The sequence below is a fragment of the Psittacula echo genome (assembly GCF_963264785.1).
Source record: "Psittacula echo genome assembly, chromosome: 1".
Classification (NCBI taxonomy): Eukaryota; Metazoa; Chordata; class Aves; order Psittaciformes; family Psittacidae; genus Psittacula; species Psittacula echo.
The window spans coordinates 8,972,337-8,989,338 of record NC_137735.1 but is presented as its reverse complement, the minus strand read 5'-3'; the positions used below and the strand labels follow the sequence as shown (position 1 = coordinate 8,989,338).

Below are 17,002 nucleotides of genomic sequence, written 5' to 3'. Positions count from 1 at the left end.
GGGCCTTTATCATCTTAGGTTTGAAGTCACTACACCATTTTGAAGTTCATTTGGGGGAAAAAGTAGTCACAGAATCATGTGGTTGAAGTTGCAAGAGGGTATGACAGCAATGCGAGCATAAGCTTAATCTTGGACTCAGGTAACCAGATGCAATAATTATTGGCCATCAAGCCAATTCACAAAAGAAGATGTATCCAGGACACCTCTCATGGCTTTTACCCTTATTTATCTTTATTTCTGCCTGAATAGAGTTCTATTGGTTTCAAGAGCCTTTGACTGCCACGGAAAGTAGCTGGCTGTGTCACAGCTGACACAAGAGGTTACCACAAACAAGCTTCCCATTTGACTTGAGGAAGTCACATAATCTGGTTTTGTTTGAATAAATTCCCAGTATTTCCTTTCAGATCCCATCACTACAGCAAAGTTTTAAGACAAGTCAAAAAAACTCCCATACAAAGTTATACACTCATACAACATGAAAATGCATAAACTCGTAATAAGCAGCATTGTACGGACTGAATCAGTATAAAAATGTATTGACAGATACTAAAATTGACAATAAATACCATTTTATAAAATAACTATTCTGAATGATAATTTAATCGTGTATGTAAAGGTAGTGAAATGGATTTTCCTTAAAATTACGCGCACCTTAGACCCACTGGCGCCACTTAAAATAAAGGGTATGAGCCTGCTTGTAGTAACAGTAACTCCATTAGTGCCCCTGACAGCTCTAAAGGTTTAATCACGCAGACAACTTGTATGTCAACCTGATATTGCAGGATAAAATTTTTTCTCTTATTATGCTTTGAAAACCTAGGAAACTGAACTTTAAAACATACTGAAATACTGAATGTACTAAAAAGTTGCAGTATTTAGCACTCCAGTTACAAGCATGAAAGTGAAAATAACACTGCAGAAAAGCTCAGTTATTCAACCTTAATGGAAGGGGGGGGGGGGGGCCAGGAGGGTGTATTATATAGTAATACACAATCTACTGCTTTGTTTACCTTCTTGGGCTGCTCCTGTCATCATGGCTTGAATCACAGCCAAAAGCCTTGTTGGCTCAGAAACTGCCATACAGTTGCAGGATGAGATGCCAGTGGGAGTTAGCACTGCTAATGCTATAGCTGTGTTAATTGCACATGCCTCAGCGCTTCCTAAAACACAATAAATCAGCTTCTTGTTTGTTCACTGAGCTCAATGCCAACACCAACCTGAAATCTCCGCCTATCAGTGCAACACTCCTTGACTTGGGTGCTCAGCTAAGATGCAAAGCTGCTTTGCACAGAACCAGGAAAACTCCAGGCTCTACCCCTGTAACATATTTTCAATGTATAATGAGACAAACTGCAGGCTGGAAAATTCCTGGAGCACTGGCTTTGGTGTGAGATGAAGTCATATCTCTCTTAAAACAATAATAAAATGGATTCAGAAAGATGAATCCTTAGCTAAGTCTGGGGTTTATTCAAATAACTTCAGAACTGGACAAATGAACCCAGGCTGTCTCTCCCCCCAGTCTGGCTTGTAGAATGTGCTAACTCTTGATATACAATTTGATATTCAACTTGATATTCTACACCACCAACTTTGAAAAAGGGACCAGCAACTTAGAGGAGAAAACACCTGCAGACAGTTAACTGTAATGCAATACCATGTGGGATATAAAACACCTCCAGAGAGATCAAGTATTCCCTTTCTAGCTCCAGGGATCCCTGTGGAATGAACACTTTTCTTTTTGCCACATTACTCTGAAAATCACTACTCAAGCTAAGCAAAATTCAGACTAAAAAAAAAAATAATCATAAAATAAAGCTTTATTATATTCAAACAGACAGTTAAGGTACTTATTAGTAACTAGAGAGGACAAAAGCATGCTCTTACAGCTAGCTGGCACTTTGTCTTCATCTCCACAGTGCCTGCATGCACATTCAGTTAACAGCTGATAGGGACAAATCTGCAGGTGATAGGCCTGGAGCCAAAGTGGCTATGCAAAACCTTATATTCCAGATAGGCATCACAGAATAGGCTCCCTTTTCAAGTCACACTTCAGATAAGAACATAGAAGTGATTACAGTAGCTCAGACCAGACAGCCATACATCTCAGTGCTTTAACACTTGACAGAGTCCAAAAACAGATGCCTTGAGGAAAGCATAGGAACAAAGAAAGTAAGTAGGAATACTCCCTTTGCTTCCCAAGCATTGGGCATTGCCCAAGAAAGGCTGTACCTAATCCCACACACAGTCACCCTTTCAAAACATATTCAGTCCATCTGAACTGGCACAGCAAGGCTATACAACCACACACTGTGCATTGACTTGTGCAGTACCATTTACCAAGTCTGATGTCATCTCATTGAACCAGGTTAATTCTCTGTGTTAGCTACTGCTCAAAGACAACCAGCTGTGCAAACCTTTGCATGTTCTCTGATTTACTTCCTCCAACCCACTTTTAAAAGGAGTTGGTTACTTTTTTCCTCTCATTTGAAGGCAAGAACATTGCTTGCTTTCCTTGCTTAACTGATTTTTGTTGAAATTACACTATCTCATGGATTACACATTACCAAAAGTAGCTGACAGCAGAAAACAGTTTAGGGTGAGGTATTAAGCTATTCCTCACCAACAGGTTTATGGAATTTTGTCACAATTGTACCCCTTTGCACTTCATTTTCAGAATGCTATCTCACAGCAGTCTGTACCCTATGTAAGGTACAGGAATACATGCTCTCTACGTCAAGTAATACAAAGCTTGCTCTCCTGCCATGAAACAAACAGTTTCAGTGAACTCAATGGGATTTTGCATTTTGCAGTCAAGAATGTACCTAAGTCTTACCAATATTGGTGCCTATTTTAAACAGCTGGGTATAATGGAGATTATCAGATAGTGACATGTTAATTGCATGTCTGAACTAATACCAACCCTTTACAGCTGTTTTTAAACCTTTTTCTTCAATTCATTTCCTGTTCTGCTTTCTATTTAATCATTCATCTCATCTCTTATTTACAATGTTTTTCTATACACCCTAACAGATAAATAGTTACTCATGGATAAATAATTCTCCCATAACTATGTCCTGAACTAACATACTGAGACAGAGGTCAACTGTAATTCTGGATGGAACAATTTATGTGCCAGACAAACCATCTCAACTTTGATTTTGCTGTTCTAAAATGTCAGCTGCCTGTATATAAAGTTTTGTCTTAGAATCATAGAATAGTTAGGGTTGGAAAGGACCTTGGGATCATCCAGTTCCACCCCCCTGCCATGGGCAGGGACACCCCACACTAAACCATGCCACTCGAGGCCTCATCCAACCTGGCCTTGAACACCACCAAGGATGGAGCATTCACAACCTCCCTGGGCAACCCATTCCAGTGCCTCACCACCCTCTCAGTAAAGAATTTCTTCCTTATATCCAATCTAAACTTCCCCTGTTTAAGTTTTAAGCCGTTACTCCTTGTCCTATCACTACAGTTCCTGATGAAAAGTCCATCCCCAGCAAATCGCATTTGAGTACACATTGATAGTACCAACAAAATGGATGTGTATGCAGATACACACACGTTTTAAATGATAGTTGTGGGGAAAAAAAAAATAATATGTTTTTTATTCACATAAAAATTGCACTTCCACACTGATAAAAGTCAGTGTTTCATAGCACCCAACAGCTGCAGACACCAAGTGTTTCGGATATTAGAAAAATTGAGAACAAGAATGTAACATTCCACAATGCCATATTGAAGAAATTGAAAGCACCTCCACAACAACCACTTTGCTCTCCTAGAGAAATCAGGTTGCCGAGAAAACATTTACATTCAAAAACTTGAGTGGGTTGAATCTGCTCTGCACTGGAACTCCTGCACTTTAATTCCACTTAGACACTAAAATCAACCATTTATGCCACACTTTAAAAACTCGGAGTCTTCTGGGATTTAGCAATTGATGAATGTTTTATATTTGAATAACAATGAGCAGAATCAGGAGGGAATACGAATGAACGTGCATCAACCCCCAATTTCTGATTGCCTGCCGCTTGTGTTAGACACTGAAGTAACCTCCTACATCTCTGAAGCACCCAGCGCAGAAAGCCTCTAGGGAAAATGATGAAAAAGGCACTTCACTTGTGTCATATCGCAGCACCACCGGAGGGACTCACCATCTAACACCGCACCAGCAACAGGAAACCACGGAGGAGGTGCACTTTAAGGTGCCATTAGCCCTAATAAGCTCCCCTTATTAGGTTAGTTGGGGAAACAGAAGACTTCAAAGCAGGCCAACCAGGGGGAGAGTGAAAGGAGTGCGGGACCACCCGCCTCGTCGGGACACGGGGGCTGTGAGGAAAGCGGACGTACTACTCTACCAAACGCTCCGCCAGGAGGAAGTGCGGACGGCAGCAGGGCCCTCAGCCCTTCTCCCGCCTTCAACGGCTGAGCCAGTGAGGCGGCCCCGGGCAGGAAGGGGAAGGCGGGAGCCGCCGGCTGCGGGAGGCTGGCGTCCTCGGAGGGGCGGGCTCCGGCCTGCCGCCGAGCTGTGCCGCTCGGCCCTGCCGTGGCTCGGCATCCCGCTCCCGGTTCTCGGCCCGCGGAGCCGCGGGGAAATTAGAGTGGACAGTGAGGGACACTGAGTCGGGGCTGGCTTCCGTGCACTGAGGCGGCGCCATATTGCAGTACGGCAGAGAAGCTGTGGCGGGTGCCATTTTGCATCCGAACAGCAGATGAGGAGAGACTCACTCTTTTTCGCTGAATGGGCGCCGCCATTTTAGGTTACGGCAGAATCTCCACCTTCCCTAGCGCAACCTCATTGGGCGCCGCCATTTTGGCTTACGAACAAGACGGCGACCCGCAGGGGTCCTTACCCCCTCCCTTCCTCCCTTTAGCTGTCTTCATAAAATGCCCGTTGAGAATCCCCTCTTTTTTCGCCCCGCTCCCAAGATGGCGTCGATGCGGGAGAGCGATACTGGCCTGTGGCTGCACAACAAACTGGGCTCCACAGACGAGCTGTGGGCGCCGCCGAGCATTGCCTCGCTGCTCACGGCTTCTGTGATCGACAACATCCGCCTCTGCTTCCACGGGCTCTCCTCGGCCGTCAAGCTCAAGCTACTCCTAGGGATGCTGCACCTGCCCCGCCGGGCGGTGGATGAGGTGAGGGCTGGGTAGGAGCTTGCGCGGGAAGATGAACCGAAGCGGGGTGAAGGGGAGAAGGAGGTCGGAGATGGTGTGAGGGGAAAAGGGGGCAGCGCCAGCACCACCTCCTCTCCCGCACATGGAGTCTGGAGAGGGAGACCCTGGGGCCGTGTCCCTCAGAGGCCTGGCGCTGCCCCGGTTGGAGCGGGCCGTTGCTGAGGGGGGAAGCCGGGCAGTGTGTAGTGAGGCTGGTCCCACAGACATCCCCGGTTCATGGTCGGGGAGCGGGAGCAGGGAGGTCTCGGCTGTTAGAGCGGTTTGTTGAGTCCTCCCTGCGCGGAGGACTCGATGCGAGGAGAAGCGCTCAGATTCCCCCTGATAAGGGAGTGAGTGGAGTGGAAGCTTTGGTGCTGCTCCTCCTCTTCCTGCTCTTCGGGGAATCTCTGGTTGATACTAGTCTTCTGAAGGCAGTTTCGACCTGAAACCCATCTTACACCTCCACACGGACTCGTAGTTGTAGGGCTGTGTTTTGATAGTTTGGGTGCCCCTGGGGAAGAGAGCTTTCTGAGGCAGCGATTGTGGTAGGAGTAGGACAGAGAGGCAGGAGCGTTTAGGAACGGTCGTGTGTGTTAGGCTTCCTTCCCTCTCCTCCCTGGCAGCTGTGTAGGTGTCCCAAGAACATCTCAGCTTTAGGAAGGACAGCAGCAAGTGCTGAAACTTTGGGACTGGAAGATCTGGGGTCTGCACTGACCGGTGCTTTCCCCTGACTTCTTGCATTCAGGTCTTGCTTGAGGGAAATTGCCGTGTTTTGGTTTAGTTTTTGCTCCTCTTTACCCTTCTGGGAGCAGATGGAAAGTCCTTTACTGTCTTACCCCAGCTAATAAAGCTGGCTGGCTTGAGTCTGAGCTGGCTCTGCAAGATTATTCACTTAGCCCTGGACCATACATCATCTGCAGCTGGCTTATTCTCACAAGTAGGCAGCTATTGATGTTCGAGACAATAGTTGAAGAATGACTGGGAGACATTTAAGTTTCTTTAGCCAGATTTGAGGAATTCCTCTCCCACTTCCACCATGTATGATATTGGTTCCTTGTAACAGCCATGGAGCTGGTGTGTAGTTATTCCTCACCTTCTTGTGTCGAGTATCCTCAGCTTGCAACAGTCTCATTCTTGGCTAGGGCACAGCTGCTGTTTAGGCTTAATGTATTTACTAGGCAGGGTGTGGGGAGAGGGTATGTAACTTGGATTACTGTGTGCTCAGCTTTCGTGTACTTCTAAGCTGAACATGCACAAGCGTTAGTTCAGTGTATGCTGTCTGTATTGCCACATGCATCTGTGTGATTGTTCAGTGTTACATGTAACTGGTGTTACTTATGAAGAATGGGGTTGATTGAAGAAAAGAGTGGATTGCAGAATGGGGTTGATTGTAGAATAGGGTTGTAAGAAAGAAAATTCATCCTGTTTCCTTTAATTTTTAAAACATGACATTCTTGTTCAGTGCCTATCCAGTGCACAAGATGTCTTCCTTCTGTGTGACAAATGCAGTTGTGTTTTGGACAAACAAAACCTAGGCCAGAAAGGGGGATGGGGAGCTATGCATATGCTCATGTGAATTCTGAGTAGGCAAAATTTGTCTGAAGTAGTGTGAAAATCCAAGTAGCCTGGAAGAAAAGAGTATTGCAGTGTTCAGAAAAAGCCAACAAGTTAGTGGTGGTTTTAGACTGAAGAAGAAAAGAGCTCAGAAAAGCTTTAGAGACCTTCATAAGTAACACTCATGCCAACTCTTTGAGAGAGCACCATTCAAGCAAACTGAAATAATGAGTTGGAATGTTGGAAGAGTGTTCACTGAGTGGGTAAAAGAACTTTTAAATCTGATTCCGAGGAAGATGGTACCAGCAGCTTCACTTGATCTAAGCCTTTCGTAGCCATGAAGTATATGTAAAGAAGAGCAAGTGAGTTGCTGTGCATTTTAGTGTATTGTTAAAGTGATCTGTTGTGTTCCAAATATAAAGTTCTTGTTACTGCTGTAACAAAAAATATTGTGGGATTTTTCACTTCTTTGGTAGAGCTTGGGACTTCAATCAGAATTGAATCTTTCATTGTAAATGGAGCACACTTGAGATCTAGGGGTTTAGCATGTTTCAGTCGTTTGCAAAGTACCTCAGGGATGTGATTTTTTTCCTAACTGAGAGGAAGGACTTAAAATTGTAAAAAAATAAGAACTCGTGAGGCAGAAACACATAACATTGGTAGTAGGTGTGCTGTGATCCTTACAGACTTCCTTCTGTACATGGTAAAACCAGCTGGTGTAACCAAACTGCTGGCAGAAAGGGCTGTTGTGTTATCAGATACTCATCATTTGTGGTTGGTTTGCTACAATAGATTATATTTGTGAATATGTGCTACATCTTGCACAGGCTTTGGGTATGATATCCAGAACAGATCTGTATGTGTGTTTGTGTTCAGCCTAGGTGCACTGTGCTGGGCACTTCTGTGCAATATCTGTGCTCAGTGTATTTTGGAGTGCTGAACATGGTGTCTTTGCTAGCGGAAATACACTGGTGTAGGATACTGGGGGTGAAGTCTGTCATTTGGATATCACTCCCATATCTGAAAATTATTAAACTTAACTATGAAATCACTTTACTAGCCTCTTTGGAAAGTCATATGTGTTTTCCATGCCATGTGCCAGTCTGTATTGATCATGTGTGAGAAGCACTGAGCTGGCATTTGGAAACCTAATAGTATTGGAAAACACATTGCATCAGCATCGTAAAACTTTGGGAATCTTGATAGTGGATGCAGGATATGTTACTGGTTTGTTATGTAAGTGTTAAGTTGTGTTTCTCCACTCTAGATGATAGATTGGACTTTGATTTTCTTCTCTTCAAAACTCTGCCCTCCCCATTTTCTGTTTTTTCATGGAGGCATAGAATAATATGGAAACCATTTGAGAGCAGACATCTGACTAAAAAGTGATGTGGAAATCAGGAAAAGTGTTGTGGTATTGGGGTTTAGAAGGGGTTTAATTTGCTGCTGGTCCTTTCTAAATCTCTGGGAAAGCTTCAGTCTAGACAAGTGAATCTTCAATGAGCTCTGTTGGAAAGCACAGTCCTTAAGTGTTTTTTCCCCTTGCACTGTAATATCCTTCAATTTTCCTAATGTTTTCATTCAACACTCCAAATATTGTATAGATGTAAGTGCCTTAATCCTCATTATGCTCCTGTGGGATAGGTAATAAACCTAATTTTTTATCATGCTGTGAACCTCATTACTGCTTGTTTGTTCCTGCTGACTAATAAGAATAATTGGCTCCCATTTTAATTTTGTGTGGTTTGGAGGCAGTTATCAAAAATACCTTTTTCCACTGTAATTCTTTGGGCAGAATTCACTCACTCCTGCCCCCTCCAGTTTTTTTGTTTGCTAAGTTTGTTTCTAGATAATTGTGCTCATTTGCAATGATGCCTCAAGCTCAGTGTGCTACTCACTGGAGTTTTAGTTGTGCATTCGGCAGAGCAGTTACTTCTGTTTATTCTGTATGTTATATTCTTGTTAACCTGATTCACAGTGACAAGTGTGAGTTTTCATTTTGTGCCAGTGTCTAATTTATTTGTTCAGGGTTAGACTGTGATGTTACAACCAAGTCTGGAATGAGGACTGTGAGCTCCAGTCCTCTCTCTGAATTACCTTGAGAGGAAGGTCCCTATCCCAGCAGTGACCTGCTCTTTTATTACAGTAGCTGCAAGAGAGCACAAGTCCAGACTGTGTCTTCTTGTTCGTGTGAATCAGGAGTCCTCATACAAGTGGGAACTGTGGAGTACTAGTGCAAAGGAGTAAAAGGGCACATGGCACTTGTCTTTTCCTCTGCGTTCAGGACAGGCATCTTTCTGGCCTGCATTTAGTGTTCTTAATTTTTCTGTGATGTAATGGTATACTTTAATCTAATGCTACTCTTGGCCACTTCTACTCTTTTTCATGAGTAAAATACAAACCACGTACACTAGTGATATTTGATCCATTCTGGGTTTGTATTTATTAATACTGTACTTTTAGTCCAATGATTTTAGCTTAATGAAAATGCTGTATAATAATACGGATACATATTAAATATCTCTGTGGCCTCTGAAGGATTAAAACTTGATTAGGTTTACTGTGAGGGTGATGAAGCACTGGAACAGGCTGGCCAAAGAAGGGGTAAATGCTCCATCCCTGGCAGTTTTCAAGGCCAGGTTGGACAGAGCCTTGGGCAGCATGGTCTGGTGTGAGGTGTCCCTGCCCATGGCAGGGAGGTTGGAACTGGATGATTTTAAGGTCCTTTCCAGTTCAAACCATTCTGTGATTCCATTAGGCAACTGTTGTTGGAAGGGGAAATTGTCTAAACATATAGTCACATCTATTAATTTAGGCATAATATAAAGCAAATGAATGGGAATTCATTGCAAGAAGTCATCTTGGAGCTATCACTTAACATGTTTCTGGTAACATTTCCTTCTTTATCCTTTCCCGTGGTGCTGTTTGTGTATTCTTCCTGCACAGCCACTGTTAATCTGCGTTTGTCTCAGTTCCCAGGCTCTTTATATCCTGCCTGATCCTTTCTTGTTACATGTTTCTAGTTGCATCCTATGCTTTTTTTCTTGTGTGTGTGTGGGCATGTGTGCTGGCAGGCTGAGAAAAATACCTGGGATCCTTAAGTTTTAGATGAGACAAATGCCAGAACATGTTGCATCAGATCTTGACATTCATGCTTTACAAGGCACTGGTTGGAGCTAATGGGACTCTTAGTGACCCAGTGTTGCAATCTTATACAATTAAGAGCTCCGGGTTATGCCTGTGCTCTGTAAAGTAATAGAAAAGCTGTAGGTAGGATTATGTTATTTTGAGTTGCATTTAATGCATTCTCAAACCACAAATGGTTTTTTTTCAGCTGCCAGTTCAGCAGTGAACTGGGAACATTATATTTAAATTGCCATTTGAAGACAAACCTGTGTCAAAACTCAAATCCAGGCTTGTTAAATGCAAACCCCTGTTCAGGCAAGGTCTCTGGTTAGCTCAAAGTACGCATTAGTGTGCTTTGCTTCCCTGTGTATGACAGTGCCTGTTCTTTCACCATGTGCTTTCTCCCACAAGGCTATGTGATAATGTTGTTTGCCTAACACTGGGCAAATAAATTGTTTCTGGGTTCCTTTCTTGAAGGAACCAAAGTCACATGAAGCAGTAAGTTGTGGCACAAGTAGGTAGCTCAAGCTTTAGCTACCCCAAGAGCAGGGTGGATGTAATGTGCCCAGACAAGATCTCCATAGGAACATATGTAATACAGGCATGTAGCTTTGTACAATTTTTGGTACAGATAGGAGTTTTATGGAGCAGAAGAGAGGGCTTAAATGGGAGGATATAGGAGGCATCTTTCCTCCAATTATTGCCTGAGTGTGCTTTGATGGAGGAAATTACCGTAGTGGTGTTCAGATAAAAGCTTGTAAAAGAGCTATAAATAAACCACAGCTTCATCAGCTCTCATGGCAAGCTTTAAATTTGCAGGTGTTTTGCGGAAATCAGTACTGTAATTCTTACAGATTGCAAGAATAAAGGACTTTGTTTAGATAATATTCACACTCATCTTCTGCAGTAGAAGTGTCTTCTGATGAGCAATTTAGGGTTAGAATAGAGAGATGGACAAGTCTGTGTGGAGTCTAGGCGGGGTTTTCATTTACTGAGAAAGAAGTGAGCAGTGGAGGACAACAAAGGCTAGAACCTTAGAAATTGATTCTCTCCATTGGGTAAGTGTTGATTAAACCTGAGCACGTTAAACTGTGCGTGGTCACGATTATGTCAGTTTAATCCAAAGCAAATCGATAGTGCTGCTGAAGATGGTAACTGTTGTACCATCTGCTCCACTCTTTGTGATTCTGGTGTTTGTGTGACTGTAGTCAGCCACACCAAGGGGCTGATCAAGCTTAAAGATCTGAAGAGATGTTGTTTTTTGGTCAGGTTACCTGATCTGAATGTTTCACAAGCACGTTGCTATGAGCACTTCAACATGTGAGGGGCGGAGAACGAACTGCCCCAATAGTGCATGTGCAAACCTTCCTAAAGTGAGAGGGCAATAACATTGTGTGGGTGAAAGGAGTTGAGAAATTTCAGTATTTGTCTGCCTCTAAGCTTTAAAAAGTGCTTGCGTGGGAAAATGAAGAGTAGGAATCTAACTTTTCTTAGTTGCATGAGTAGAGTAAGCTATTAAACTTTTTAATGTAAGATAAAGCTGGTTCTGAACAAAGAGAAAGAAATACAGGATAAAGGTGAAGATAAATCTCTTGCTTTTCCCCCGTGTTTGAAAATATGTAGGTTGTAATTAAGCTCTGTGTGTCACCATGGGCTATGAAAAATCAGAATTCAAGTACTTTCTTACACTTTCTTGTAAATTCTTTAGTGTTAATACCATACAGATAGTATGTCTTAAGTACTTCATGTAAATTTACTGTTACATTTTGTGGCTTGGTAGATGCACAGTATACCTCAGACATCTTAAGCTCTGTGAAAATAATGCTTTAAGACTCACATGAAAGTTTACTTGGGGGTGGTGGAAAGGCAAATGTTCAGTGTTTATTTGAGGGGGGTTAAGCATACATGTGAATAAAACAAAACAACGAATTTAAGAGATTCACTGTGTAACCTCTGGCTGTAGTTACCTTGAATTTGATTTCATTGCCTAGTACCAACAAACATGTAGATTAGTGATTTAAAAAAAACCTACCTGTGACAGTAAATCTTGTGCATTATTTCCTCTCCTTTAAGATAGGTGCTTAAAAAAAAAAAACAGGCACTTTTTTTCTGATTATAGAAATTTTGGGTAGATAGAAAATCTTGTTACTTGTAAATGCTCCATCTGTGGCAATGTTCAAGGCCAGGTTGGACAGAGCCTTGGGCGACATGGTCTAGTGTGAGATGTCTCTGCCCGTGGCAGGGAGTGGGAACTGCATGATCTTAAGGTCCTTTCCAACCAAAACCATTTTATGATTCTGTGTTAGAGGGCTGTGTTTACTTCTATAATATGTAGCTTTTGTCAGACAGTACAGTAAGCCAAACACATGTCATTTTGGAGAAAGCTGAAGTAAAGTTTCGATGACTTTAGTTTATGTTCAGATGCTGCAAATATGGTATGTGTGCTTAATTATTCTGTAGCCTAGAAAGGGGCACATCTTTGTTTAGATGTCTGTTCTATGTAGCTTGTATTCTAGTTGCATATTCTTATCACTGAATGTGAGGTGTGGGTACATTGGGAGTAGAAGTGTAGACTGTAAGGAGACACTAATGTAAGAACTTGGCCTGTTGCTCTCAGTAAATATGTTCATTGCTAAACAAAGCTTTGAGCTGCCAAAAGCTCAAACCAAACTTGGGTTAGATTGACCAAAAGCAATGTAAAAATGTTACCTTGGTTCATTCTTTCCTTAGTTCTAGAGTTAATGTATAACTGTGAGGCAGTATCCCTCTTCCCTTTCCCAGTAGTAGAACATTGTGCATGTTTATGTAAGTGTGTTTTTAAAATAATAAAAAATCCAACTCTAACTTGTCTAAAACTGTTTCCAATTGGCTGATTTTCTTTTTCTTTTTTTGGTAGATGAAAGGGGCACTGACTGAAATTGTCCAGCTTGCTACCTTGGATTCAGACCCTTGGGTCTTAATGGTAGCTGATATTTTAAAATCCTTTCCAGATACTGGCTCCCTTAACCTTGATCTTGAAGAACAGAATCCCAATGTTCAAGATATTTTAGGAGAGCTTAGAGAAAAAGGTAAGCCTTTTCTGTTGATGAGAATTACAGAAATATGCCTTTTTTCAGGAATAACCTGTTGCTTCTCATGCAGTCTTTCTATTTTAACAGAATTGGTATCAGGACAAGCAGCATGTCTTGTCTCAACTGCCACAGTTCATGATCTGGCATGTTACTGGACTGGCAACTGTGATATTTTAGAAATGGTGACTTCTTAAATCATCTTTTCACACATCATCAGAATTTGTGTGTCAGGTATCACCCTGAGTGCTTGTGAAGAGCAACACACAAGTTACTGTGGATTCATTAGTAGCATAGCCAGGCTGTAATGTGCACTGATAGGTAATTGATTTACTGCAGCTTAGGAAGTTGAGGGTTTTTTTTGTATATTGCTCAGTCTCGTATCTTGTAGTACCAAAGCTGAGAATAAGGCTCTGTTCTGCAGTGTGTGTATGAGTGTATGGAAGCACCACCTTTGTGGTGGGGTGCACCTCTGCTGGAAGTCCTCCTCTAGGCATCAAATGATAGGTGTTGTGGGGATGACTGATCCCAAGCAGAGCCTCTGCTGCTTATGTCTGAGTAGCTACTGACTACCAGCAGCTGAAAATATTGGCTCAGGCACTTGCACAGTCCCTGCTTCAAACACTGCAGTAAATGAGTGATGCAAAGCTACTTCAATGGATTTGATTTAGCACATTACCTAGAAAAAGCCCTTGAGCATCAATGGGCAGATCTGGTGTTGGATTAAGGATTGCAGCAGAGCAATAATGAAATGACTTGGAGGTGGAAGCATTTTGTTGTTTTACTATAAACAAATGGTCACTTATCTGTTCGCACTTTTGGTTTGCATTTTGTTTAGAAGTTTCCTTTTTATGTGTGATTTTTTTATTATTTTTTTTTTTAAGGAATGTGAGAATTCAATCATATTTGTCTTTCACTCTGACAATAGTAGCCTGTATAGAATTCCTATAACTTGACCAGGTATAATAACATGGAAGCTCTTATGAAGCTAATGTAAAAAACAAACTTCCTAATAACTGGTTCTATATGGTGTAATAATTACAGCTAAATTACTCTTGGCATTTAAACAAGTCATCTAACATTTAAAAACACTGTACTGTCTACTTGTAAAATGTTTTGTAATTAGCTACCAGAGGTGATAATACCCATGTGTTAACTCTTTATGCAGTAAGTGAATGTGAAACTTCAGCTATGTTGCCGTTGGAATGCCAATACTTAAACAAAAATGCCTTGACAACACTAGCTGGGCCACTTACTCCCCCAGTGAAACACTTCCAGCTGAAAAGGAAACCTAAAAGTGCCACTCTAAGAGCTGAACTCTTGCAGAAGTGTAAGTAGTATCAAAGCTAGTTGGTAAGATTGAGTGGTGAAAGGAACATTTATATTTAATCTTATTGTCCAGTATGGGGATATTAAAGTTTTCTGTTACAAGAGCTGGCTGATATTTTTTTTTCTTTGATAGACTGCTGTGTATGGAAGAGCAGGTGCAAGTCATTCTGGCCATGATTACATTAAAATGCTAATCTTTACTTAAATGCTGTTCAAATTTCTATGCATAGAACCAGTTGCAGCTTTTTGAAGTGCCAATATAGTCGCTCTCTCATGGGTATATTTAACAGTCAGTTGTGAAGACTTGAGGGACTGCTTTGGTTAAAGGTCCTGAAACAAAACTGAAATAAGAACCTAGTTCTGTTTTGCCATATGTTTTTACAACAGGAAGTAAGAGCTGCTAATCACTGCTTTCTTTTGCACAGTATGGCTATATCAGGTGTGAAAGCCAAGAAAGGCAACATGTGTATACATATACGTATTGGTTGCTGGTTGAGCTAAGCAATCTCAAAATAGCATACTGAAGCTGCTATTCCATTGCAGCAGCTTGCTGCTTGGATGTAACCTGAGTAGTCGCTGTGGTTAAGTACAAGGTCTGTAACTTTTTATGAAGTTATATAGAACTTCTAATTATTTCAATCTCCATTGAGTACATTGGCTACTCTGATAATGTCTTTTGGCTTGTACCATCTTGTCAGTTGCACAGTCATACTGATTTTACATCTTCTCCAAAAACTGTGTTTACCTTTTGCATAAATGACCTGGGGTTTAATTAAAGTATTATTCTTTATTTATTGCTATTCCCATCTTCCTATGTATTAGTTTATAACATTTTATATAAGAAGCAATGTATTGGTTTGGGTGTTGGTTTTTTTTGTTTGGGTTTTTTTTTTCAGCATAAATGCTGTAATAACTAAAGTCCTTTTTCTTTTTAGCAACAGAAACTGCACAACAGCTCAAGAAGACTGCAGGAGTGCCTTTCCATGCCAAAGGCAGAGGCCTGGTCAAAAAGATAGATACGACAAGTATGGCTCACTTTCATCACTTCCTGGAAGGAAAATCTGATAAAATAGCCTTGATGGAGAATAAAATTACTGTCTAATTTTTATGAACTCTTCAATTCTTCTGATGCAAAGGATTTCTTCCTTTCTGGCTCTTTCTCTCCTGATACTTTAATGCTTCTGATGTGCCTTGTCAAAAGGAACAAGAGTGTGGGGTGTTTCTTAAATGGCAGGTGTATCTGCCATGCTTCTAAAATGTGCACAGCTAGATCATGCCTGTAGACTTTGGTAAGAATTTATTTTGCATCAGGCCAGGAATAACTCCTGACTAAACCCTGCTGTTCCAAAAGGGAGTAGAGTGGATCACAGTGATGTGCTGTGCTCTCTGAAATCCTGTGAAGTAGACTGAAACTGTCTTGTATAATTCTGTGTGAAGAAAGAGAAGGGGACAGTGTGCTCTCTGCCAAGGCTGTGCAGTGGCTTCTATTTAATGGGCATGACAAAGATGTATAATTATTCTTTGTGTTCATGGACTTCAGCTGTTTGCTGAAGTGCCCAAACTGCTTGAATTTTTCAGCTAAGTGTTTTGACTAGGAGTAAGAGGGGAGAGTTTAGAATTAGTTATGTGTGTTAAATTACTGCACAGTTATAACTTTTCTGACCATCAGTATGATGCTGAGGTGTAAAACCAGAGTGTTTTCTTGGTGTGGCGGCTGGAGGCTGTGAAGTACTTTGTGTGGGTGCGATTTAAGATGTGGTTTTAAGCACAAAAGTCTAGCCACACATTCATACAAGTAATGCAAAAAGTGTAGATGTAATTAGAACTAAAAGTTGTCCCAGTATAGGAACTGACTTGTAATTCTTGGCATTCTTTTTAGCTGTTGAACTAATAAAGCAAGTTTTTAGACTTGGCCTTTAGAGCCAGGTGGTCTCTAGAAATCTGAGCTATAGGATCAGCTGGGGTTTACTCTGCTGAAACTTACTGACATTGGTCAGGGAGGATTGTCCTATGGTGAAAAGGTTTTCAGTGCCGCATAGAGGGGGATAGAGAGTATCTAATCGCAGACTTAAGTTCTGTGTTTATCTGAATAGTAGGGTATGAGGAGATAGTCAGGAGGCTCAGAGACCTGACAGATATGTTTGTGTCCCTAGTGTTTTAGTAGTTGATGAAAGAATGCTGTTATCAGTACTTACATTGAGCATGAGGTAAAAAGGTAATAGGGTAAAGTTGGATGGAAAACAGCTTCTTACAGGTATAGCAGTTCCTCCTGAGTATTGAGACAGCAGCTTTTCTGTTTGTAGTGGACACATGGACTGGATCCTCCTCCTTGTACAGATAGCAGGTCCAGAGTTTCAGATCCCTGTGTGAAGCACTGATTTACCTTTACAGTAGATTACAAGCCCTTAGCCCTGCAGAAGCTTGGCTAAGAATCTTTGATTAAATATGGTTTTACCAAGTAACTTGATCTTACAGTTCAAAGAGCAACTTGGGCAATAGCTAAATTCAGAACATTTACACCTGATATGTTTGTGTTCAGGTTTTGTTTGCTATAAGTAAGGAAAGCATTGATGTATGTAGCAAAAACCCATTTTGATACCAGTGCACCTGTTTGGTTACTTCATGTAGAATGGGGTTGCAAGAATTAGCCGAGAGATTGGCTTTTACTCCTTGTTTGAAGGGTAAAACCTATTCTCACCTTTGAGGGACACATAGTGTATTATAGACAGTTTCATGTTATAAACATCTGATGTTCAAGGGATGGG

The 17,002-nt window shown here is 41.6% G+C and overlaps 1 protein-coding gene across 2 annotated transcripts in view; it reads left to right on the top strand.

Annotated features, from left to right (window-relative positions):
- Positions 1-4,754: 4,754 nt before the first annotated feature.
- Positions 4,755-17,002, top strand: part of NELFA (negative elongation factor complex member A) — a 26,341-nt gene continuing 14,093 nt past the window's right edge. For both annotated transcript variants that reach the window (XR_013958919.1, XM_080639299.1), the window contains exons 1-4: positions 4,755-5,142; positions 12,737-12,908; positions 14,077-14,238; positions 15,173-15,262. Coding sequence is in view for 1 of the 2 variants with exons in the window: in XM_080639299.1 (XP_080495425.1) it covers positions 4,891-5,142; positions 12,737-12,908; positions 14,077-14,238; positions 15,173-15,262 (676 nt within the window). In the remaining variant the exon portion in view is untranslated. The remainder of the gene's footprint in view (positions 5,143-12,736; positions 12,909-14,076; positions 14,239-15,172; positions 15,263-17,002) is intronic.